The sequence below is a fragment of the Ptychodera flava genome, chromosome 20, assembly GCF_041260155.1.
Source record: "Ptychodera flava strain L36383 chromosome 20, AS_Pfla_20210202, whole genome shotgun sequence".
Taxonomy (NCBI): domain Eukaryota; kingdom Metazoa; phylum Hemichordata; class Enteropneusta; family Ptychoderidae; genus Ptychodera; species Ptychodera flava.
In genome coordinates, this window is record NC_091947.1 from 727,563 (window position 1) to 737,814 (window position 10,252).

At 38.5% G+C, this 10,252-nt stretch overlaps 1 protein-coding gene across 1 annotated transcript; it reads right to left on the reverse strand.

Moving 5' to 3' along the window:
* On the reverse strand, positions 1–8,219 carry LOC139119697 (monocarboxylate transporter 13-like). The gene is made up of 3 exons (XM_070683552.1): positions 7,834–8,219; positions 3,284–4,348; positions 1–1,307 (listed from the first exon to the last, which is right to left on the reverse strand). The coding sequence occupies exons 1-3, from the start codon at positions 8,075–8,077 to the stop codon at positions 1,084–1,086; spliced, it is 1,533 nt and encodes a 510-aa protein (XP_070539653.1). The 5' UTR covers positions 8,078–8,219; the 3' UTR covers positions 1–1,083.
* Positions 8,220–10,252: the final 2,033 nt, after the last annotated feature.

Sequence of the window (10,252 nt, forward strand, 5' to 3'; positions counted from 1 at the left end):
TTCATGTATTGGCAATTTATTTACCTTGAATGATACTGTTAATTTGACCTGATTTGATGTTTCTTTCATACATATAGGTATGGTATTGAAAAACTGAAATCTTGGCATTTCTGTCGTAAATATACAGAATAAAAATTGCAAAATAATTGTCAACATATACATTTACTATACCTTGAATATTAGGCTTTGCTCACAAATTCGGAAAAAAACGGACTTTCAGTGGGCAAAGCCTGAGTTCATTGGATGACTGTCGCTAATTACCCACTGAAGTTTTGTGTTTACAGTTGTTTTCTCTTTGTCGTTTGTTATTGACATCAATTATGTAGAACAGTTCTGGGCATCTGGTTATGGACAAAAAGTGTGAAAGACATTAACAGCTTATTCAAAATACTGTATTGACTCTTAAAAATTGGATTTGAAATTCTTGTACTACAACTGACATGTAAACATTCAATTTCACCAAAACAGAATGTTTAAAATATAACTTTTAACAGATATGTTGAACGCGTATCTGATCTTTGATTGGTTCATCATGACTGTACTTGATCCAGTAAAAGTGGCCCTATACAACGGGGAAGATGAGCTCAGGGATGTACCAGCATAATTGATATCCATTATTTTTCTTGGGCTTTTGACCGCAGTTGACAAAACTTGCGTTGATAAATTGTGATGGTATTTTGTTTTAGATAACAACAGAAATGCAGACGTAAAAGTCAGTGTATGAAAGGACGTATTACGTTTGTCAGTCACGAGTCAAGCTGTACAACTTCTACGGTAACTAATTTTGAAACTTGTTGACATGAAAATTCTGCTTCGCCGGAATCCAAACTTAAGCTTAAACTGATTTGAAAATTTGTATGGGAGTATATATCATCACTATTAACCCTTTCACCCCTAGTTCCCTGTATACAAGTCCAACTTTACCATAGAAAACAATGGATTTGGGACAAACCATGGTGGTGAAAGGGTTAAAGCCGTAGATGTTCTTTTGCACACCACACTGCTTCCATTCCAGAGCCAGTAAGCCAACTACCGGTATGTATTGCACAGCTCCAGCTGCCAAATGCGCATGTCCTTTCGACTTCATAAATCCTCTGGATGATTTCCCTTTGACTTGTCGGCATTTGTATGTTCTTCCTCCGACTCACTGTCCGAATTGTTCGAGCGATTTTGATAGTTTGCAGATTTCTTCCCCTGGATCTTTCGCAGAAAGGGTACACATCCCAGCAAGAGAGCAGATAAAATGATTACACAGCCCGAAAACAGATAGCAGACGTTGTAACTCTGTGTAACATCGTACAACCAACCTGTTTCATGTGTTTGAAGGAAGAAATATTTAAAAACTGGACGTCCAAGTTTAGGAAATCCAAACATGGATTGAATTACACGCGTTTCATCATAAATCACTTCGAAGTCTAGGCCTGATTGCTGGTAGGAATGCATTATTTTGGATTGGGAAAGTTCGTTAAATATGCAAATTAATATCTAGCTAGTGTAAAAATGCTGAACACCATTCAGTACTACTTTATAATAGTATCTTCAATGAATTTATTAGGACTTGTCGACACTGCTCAAGTCAATTCAGTTATATATTTCAAATAAGAGAAATTCATTACATATGAAAATGATGTATTAGTTTATCTCAAAATGCTACGACAACTTTCATGAATGTCTTATCATAGTACATGTATCTCCATATAGCAAGCTTTGTCATCTTTGATCAGGTCTATATACATCCCTAATTAGGAAAAATCGCTAAATATGCATATTAGTAATTAGCTGAAGTAAAATGGTAAATGACTTTTAATAATTCCATATCACAGTATGTCCAATGGATATAGCAAGTTTCGCAAACTTTAATCCAGTCATTTCACATATGTCCCTAATTAGGAAAGTTGGTTCAATATGCAAATTACTAAGTAGCTGGTTTAAAAATGCTTAAAAACTTTCATTTATGTTATCTCTTCAATGTATCTATCAAGTTTCGTAAACTTGGATCAACTTGAAGCCAATCCAGATATATCCCTAATTAGGAAAGTTCATTAAATATTCAAATTAGTAATTAGCTGATGTCAACAAGCTAAATAATCCGTGACATGGCCATTTACATTAAAATTAGACCAATTTTCGATTTTGAATGTTCTTTTATTATCGATGTATTTCAAAATTAAGAACTACTCATTCAGCGAGGTATCTTTATCGAACAACTTTATTTTTAACCGAGAAATAAAAGTAGGCATGAAGACTTGTGTAAAATGGCGTGATTACAAGGAGTTGGTATTCCTTAGTACGCACACAATTCTAGTGACGCTATCTGAACCAGCAAATTGAAATTAGAAATAAGAAATTGGCACCACGTGATTCCAACTTAGGGAGCCTTCATTTTTGACAGGGGGTCGTTGGAAATCAGCCAGTTTAGTTTCACAGCTCGCCTGGGGGAGGGTCAGACATTCAAAATATATTTTTCGGAAGTATGGATCAAGTCTATCAAGCACCTAGATATCATGAATGAAACTTTACATTATTTGTAAACAAGAAAGTCTCACACGCAAAGTTCCGACGACAGCCTTTAAGAGAAGCTCACTGCGTTTAAGTTTAGCTCTATTTTCATTACTGTGTGCAAAAATGCACCATATGCCTCAATTATGCCATGGTAACTGTGTTTATGCGAGATGCGTTATCACCCTTCAGACTTTCTTTTGATTTGTTGGTTGCTTGGGCACATGTTAGCAGTTCAAATTTATGACGATCGATTTCAGCAACTTACAGAGATTAAGAGAATTTAAAATCATTAACATGGTTTCGTCGTGGGATCTTCGCTCCTCCGAACTTTCGTTCACAAGTTCAGGAGTGGTTTGAGGTCCATTGCTATATTTTGATTGTCAATCGCCAGGGTGAAGTTATCACTTATCATTTTTTGGCTCACAATCAGCGAAACCTAACATAAATACAAAAAATAATGTTGCAAACCGACCAACCAATATTTTTCATATCCATGTTATACAGGGGGATCCATTGGAACTGCGCCTGTGGGACTTTATTGCTTACAAAAAATTCCTGCACAATATCTAGATGCATTACGTCAACATACCTGCGACATTTAGTAAATTTCACGTTGTACGTACCTTGGATACAGTGTTTACAGTGGTCGTATGGGGTCCCATACAACCGCTGAGCGTTGTTTCGACGACCCCCCGCTATGATAAGGAAACAAACCTCTGAGAAAACAATTTCTAGTTTTGGCCCGATAAAAGACAATAATGAAATCAATAAGCGTACTTACCTGTGATAGGTACCCCAAGAAGGCCGGCGACACCACGACTTAAGTTACACATTCCTTGTGCCTGTGGAAACTTCTCGGACCCGACATATTCTCTGATCACAACAGTTGATAACGGATGGTAAACCCCGTTAGACAGTCCAAAAACACAATACATCAGTGCCATCCCGATGTAGTTAGTTTTAATGCAACTTAATATATTGACAAGGCCGCAGACAAAAAGGCCAACCGCGAGACCCTGGGTGGCAGTAACTATTTTACGGTCGATTATAAAGCCGTGGGTAAGTCTACCTAGTAAGCTGGTTACACCCCAGATTGTAAGTAGTGTTGCCGGGAGAGGTTGTGGAATACCGTAAGAAACTGCACGGGCAATTAAGAACAACAATGTTGGATAAAAACCTATTCCAGTTATAGCATGTTGCATAAACATTACAACGAACAAGCTATTTGAAAACAGTGTAAAGTCGAAGAATTTCAGTATGAACTGACAACATTTGTAATTCCTCCAATATATTCCATTTTCAGTCGAAATTTCTTTTGACTGCGTGTGAGGAATCAAGACAGGTGTGTCGCAAGATTTCAACTCGGAATTTTCAGGGGTTGTTTCTTCAGCTTTCTGAGTCGATAAAAGCTCCAAAGATTGGGTTTGATCTTTTGGGTTAACACTGACCGTCGGGTGTCTTCTCTGTTTAGGTGGTTTCAAAATTACACCACACACACAGATATTTGCTGTAAGGGCTGACAGAAGCAACATGGCTCCTCGCCAACCATATGTCTGGATCATGAGTTGTGACAGTGACGGCAAGGATATCCATGCCACCGCAATACCAGCAAATACAATTCCATTTGCCAAGGCGTAGCGCTTTCTGAAGTATTTCGCCGGAAGTGACATCACTGGTGTCACAACTAAACTGTACCCAAAAGCAGTTATTAATCCATACGTCAAATACAGGTAGTGTGCCTCGGGGACGAAAGAACTCACAGCTAGACCAATAGTGGACATCACTCCACCGACAAAGATAACAGGACGACAACCAAATCGACTCATCAAACCACTTGAAATGGAGCCTACAAATGGAAAAAAAAGTGATCGAGTTTGATGTGTAAAATAATTCATCTGCAAATGCGTGGACATTAAAACCTAACTCAGTGTTCTCCCTGAATAAGGTAACAGGGGCGTGGCGCCCTCTTGTAAATTCCGAGCGCCCCCTTGCCAGAAATGAAAAAGATTTATTTTTTGAAAAATAAAACATAAAATGTACGGGGAAAAAAAGTTGACAGTGATTTACAAGCAAAATGCGAGCGTGAGCGTCGATCCTGCAGACTGCAAACGTAATTCTCATCGATCTTGCAAATCTCGCGAGTTTGTGATGTCATCCGAGATCATAAGCCCATGTGCAACTCATCGAAGGCAGCCATATTTGCATGGCTCAGTCCGTAACGTTACGTTAGCCATGGTCCCTCCATAGGGACCGTGCATTAGGTAACCGACTTAGCTGAGTAAACATGGCAAGGAGCTGGAGGGTAACCACTAACCAAGGACAGCAGAGTACACTGAAGTTTTTATAGGAGGTTAGAATTTCGTTTGTGTATTCCTTCCAAAAGCAAAACAACCTAATTTTAGGCTCGGTCGGACTTGTATCAGGATGAGAACACGTGAGTGTTATGGTGATAATTTTGCCATCGATGAATAAATGTATGTCTGTAGACTCGCTATGTTTTCGTTTGTAATAAAAGTTATGGAACACTGTTTCAGATCTCTTTTCCTTTGAGTTTTTTGTACGAAAAAAATCTGAAAAAATGCTCCCCAAACCTGAGTGTTATGGTGATAATTTTGACATCGATGAATAAATGTATGTCTCTCGCTACGTTTTCGTTTTCAAAAAATGAAATCTTCATAATTGAAATCAGTGAACTGTTTATGGTACACTGTCTCAGATCTCCTTTCCTTTGAGTTTTTTATACGAAAAAATCTGAAAAAAGTACTCCCCAAGTGCCACCAAATAACACCATTTTAATCGCTGTTTTTCAAAAGCTCCAACGGCAGGAGGGGGGACACCCCCCTCCTGACCTCCCCCCGCGACCGCTTACGCGGTCGCTTGTGGTGCTTCGCACCACGTCTTCGCCCTCTTCTCAAAAAATCCTTGGGAGAACACTCCTAACTTATATTAGTTTGTATACTTGTTTAGAAGAAGTAAAATACTTTTACTCTAAGCACAGTGCACATAAAGGATGGTTATGAATGTTGCAAATTATCCAACTCAAAGTGCTGGAGTTGCGGTGTTTTTTCATATTCTTGAAAGAAAAATGTATTTCAATATCGCCACACTCAACCGATCAGTTTTCCACGATACAGTGAATCGAAATTACCTTTCCTCTTCAATTCAGTCCATTTAAGGTTACGACATCGAGCATTAATATATGATGGATATCTTATATTGTATTAGAAAGTGCAAGTGATAATCTCGTCTGAATGGTAGGAAAGACATGCTGTTGGATACAATAGCTGATGAGCATCCGCTATACTTTGAGATGGATCATGACATCTTTTGACGGGTTGCGGAGATATGATGTACAGATATAGCTTGTTGTACGGTGGGGGTGGTCAGTAGTTTGCCTGATAGACTCCCATGTATTATGATTCGATATTTTTGGGTGAATCAGAATATCAGCCACATCTTGCCTCCTTATAGCTGCGCAAAATATGGTCACCCTCCTGCAAATCGGTGACCCTTCAAAAATGCGTGCGTGATAAAATACAACCGTCCCTCCAAAAATGCCAGCCCCCCCCCTGTAATTTCTTTTTAAAGAATTTCTTTTCTAAATTATTTTGTTTCTTAGTTATTCCTGGGGAGAATACTGCAGTGATTGGGGGAGAGTCAAGTTTCAGAATGCCGGACAGGGGGGGGGGGTCATATTTTAGACACATGGATAGGGGAGGGTCACATTTTACAGTACAGGTGAGCACGGAATCCCACGGCCCACCCGCTTGTAATTACTGAAGGCTCCCTAATACGTTTACCGCCCTCTCCAAAGTCCTAATGGTCCGTCCCTTAGGACTCGTCATATGTTCGTTTGACTTCTCGAAGATTTCGTGATCCATTCTAATAAAAAATATTTTTTTAATTTGATTTCTGTAAGAAAATACAAAGTCCATGATAATACTGAGGCACTTCTCTGAAATGTTCGACAGTGTTATTAACTATACAGAGAGTGCGGCAGTCGTGGGCAGCTCATAGCACAGGGGACCTAGAAGTCTGGTTGTTGTTGTTGGACGCTATCATTGTTTGACCCATTGCAACTCTCTCCCAAAATACACACTCTACTTATACTTTAATAGAGAGCACATTTGGAGAGTGTTGCATCGGGTTAAATAATGATAGTGTCCTTGTAGTGTTTCTTAGGACATCTACATTACGTTTGAAACAACAACAACAACAACAACAACAATAACAATAACAATAACAACACAATAGTTACGTTCATTGAATTTTATTGATCAACAGCAACAACAACACAACGAATAAACAAACAACAATACAAACAACAACAACAATAACAGCAGCAGCAGCAGCAACAACAACAACAACAGCAACAACAACAACAACAACCTGACTTCTGGGTCCCCAGTGCTCATAGTTGTAAGTGAACGAGCCTTGCATTCGATTCACATTTCTGTAGAATGTGCCTCGGAGACATATTCGGACTCTAAAAGTTTTATAATATCCTCTTGGCCTACCACTTGTGGGGACTCATTTTGAAGCTTATGGAGTCAATAAAGATTTCACCAGTTTTAATAGTTTGTGAAAATCGGGAACTTTATTTTCCTCCTGTTGAGATAACAGTGGTGGCCATTTTGAATTTCAAATATCGGGAAATATCGGGTAATTTGTTTCTTTCGAACCAGAATTTGTTTAATGACCACCGATGATTTTGAATGAGAATGATTGAAACTTTGCTTGTGAAAAGTTTAAGTCTTTCTTTCATTTTCGAGGCGCGAACTAGCTTTAATAACACAAGTACCTCTATGACGGAAAAATTGACCCTTTCCTGTACTTTGGTCACGGACCTTTGAACTGTATACTCTTACAGTCAGTCCGCAATCTTTAATTTCTTGGGTATGTTGATTGAATCAATGAGTGTACTGCGGCTGTTGTAAGAAAGTGGACGTTATAACAAGGGTATCCTCGGAAATCGTATCCCAAAATGCACAGAAGACCGATTTTGACGCAAAGAGGATAGCATGTATATACATGAATTCAGAGATATAGCGGAAGCCACCGATACTGGTCTGATGAATAAATTATGCTTTTTTGTGTGAGGAAAATGCGCGTCTCATGGTCATTTTGTTTCGAAACTTCCAATCTTTCTACCCTAAAAGTGTACAGCGGCCTTCCCTGTGAATCGGAACCACAAACGACTGTGCCGTTTACCTGACCACATAGCCACAAGCGACTGTGTTGGCGGACAACCGATTTCTCATACGTCACAGAGGCTGTCCACCATGTACCTAACCAATAATGACCGGAACAAAATTATGTTGGGATACTTGCCTGTAAAGAATGTAACAAATAGAGCTATTCCACTTATACCACCTATGGCACCAGCACCTTCATCAAAGTAGTCCTTCAGTCGAACGATATACGGTCCAAATGAGGTCAAACTGCCATGGGAGAGAAAATATGCCATGTGTGCTGCCGCGACCACGACCCATCCAAATCCACCATCGGGTGGCACTTCTTCGTATTTGTGGTGATCTTCGTTTGTCTGTTCATCCTTGTCGGCAGAGTTGTCCATGATATATAAATGACCGACGCATTACATGTAACTGACGCAATGACCGTCAGAAGATAAAACGAAGTGATATAGATCAGTAAGTTTGGGCACACTAACGTCAGCATTGCACTGTTTCAGGTCATCTCGGGTGACAACAGAGGTCAAACTATGGCGCCGATAGCAACGGGAGGGCAGTCAGGCAACATGCAATTCGGTGATGAAAAGCAACAGCGTCTCAGAAGCAAGATAAACATGTTTTGTCGTGTGATGTAAACAGTAATGTTCTATTTTAGCCACCGTCATTTTCGTGCAATCACGACACTGTTCACATTTCGTGTATTTATTGAAATACTCTATATTGTATTTTCTATTTAAACATGCATATTTCAATATGTTACTCCCATCTACTAAGATGCTTTAGATTTTCTCCCCTTACGTATTGTTTATATAGTTATTTATCACCAAAGTCTGATGTATATTTTCTTCCAGCTATACGTGATTTTCATGTACTCATTTCCGATCCCTTGTACTGTGAACATCAATACCTTACATAGATGCACAATTCTTAAGTTACATTAAGATGTACTATTTACCCGGGCCACGGTCTAGACTAGTTCAGATAGAACTATTTTCCGTGATCCCACCAGATTGTAGACATTTTTACACTGATTTTGTGTTATTTGTATTTTTTTTTGGTCGTCTGATGAAATAAATATACAATACAATACAATGCAATTTGAATTGGGTGTACAGTAACTGTGCATATGGCCTGATCGAGAATATATGGCGTAACTCGTAAAGTAAGGATAATTGTTGCAAATATGTGGTCTTGCCGAAAATCGCATCTGTTATTTGTATTATAGGGTTACTAACTTAATTATTTTCTGGTAACACGTGTCACAACTCTATGAGAAGTCTACACTAGTCTGAAGAAAGACCCTCTGCTTAACTTGTGATACACAGATTTTTGCAACGGAGAGGATGTCTGTAGAATTTGGCTGAAAGATCCGTGTAGAGCTTCGGATGAAGATGCGATAAACTGCTCACATTTTGTGTGATGCAGAAATGATCAAAGTTTGCTTGATAGAAAAACAAACAAGCAAACAAACAGAGACAGCCAATGGCCTATCAATATTAGTAAAATAACCTGCAAGCCTAACCTTTCAACACAATGGCAGACAAAATGTTAAGTATGAAAGTTTATCGGGAAAATCTAAATAATAGATACATAAATAAACTCAGGATTTACTCGATATGACTGTCGACTGCCCATCAAAGGTTATCTCCGATAAGAATCGTTGTTGATATACTGCAAAACAAACTGTCAAGGCTGATTTACACAAGGGCAACTGGTTGACCAAATCGATGTGTAAGGCCACGGTCCGAGGGACCGTGGTAAGGCAAAGGATGACACGACTGGTACAATGATACGAGGTAACTCGACGGGTTACCATAAGTTACTGGTACTTGCACGTCTCTATTTAGAGTATGAAATATCGAACATTATGCGAAATAACAGTTGACCCTATGTAAAGCGAGTTCTTATCCATATAGTTCAATGTCGCTAACAGCTGTTCATCCCCGCACACATAAGATGAAGCACACTGTCTGCTTACATGTAAATACTGACTAAAACATCAGGAATCGAGAATCGAGACGTTAAATTTCCATATTCAAACGACCGACAAACAGACATGAACAAGTTAGGAAAATACGTACACAGCTGCTTTATAATAAGAGAACACGCTGTAAAGCAATAAAAACATCCAACAGCCTCAAAGCTTACATCTATCTTCTTTACCAAACGATGACACCTCCCTATAATATTACGTGTAACTCGTATTTATTCATATAAATATATATCAAATATTCACACACACACACACACACACACACACACACACACACACACACACATATATATATATATATATATATATATATATATATATATATATATATATATATATATATATATATATATATATACAACATGTGTGGGTGAATATTTGATTGAATATATGAATATTTGATTTGATATTTGATTGAATATATATATGTAAGTCTAAGCGGCTAATTCCCTACACCACACTACATTACATTTAATGCATTACATATACATATACAAGAATATATGAGACACATCAAGATACATCAACATGATGGGTTAGCAATGAGTTGTAACATCAGCAAGTC

What these genes read in the sequence shown, in the direction of transcription:
- LOC139119697 (XM_070683552.1), bottom strand. Translation starts at nt 8,077, where the DNA reads ATGGACAACTCTGCCGACAAGGATGAACAGACAAACGAAGATCACCAC. An exon ending in ATTTGTTACATTCTTTACAG is followed by an intron (nt 4,349 to 7,833) that starts GCAAGTATCCCA and finishes TTCCATTTGTAG; the next exon opens with GCTCCATTTCAAGTGGTTTG. An exon ending in TCTTGGGGTACCTATCACAG is followed by an intron (nt 1,308 to 3,283) that starts GTAAGTACGCTT and finishes CACATGAAACAG; the next exon opens with GTTGGTTGTACGATGTTACA.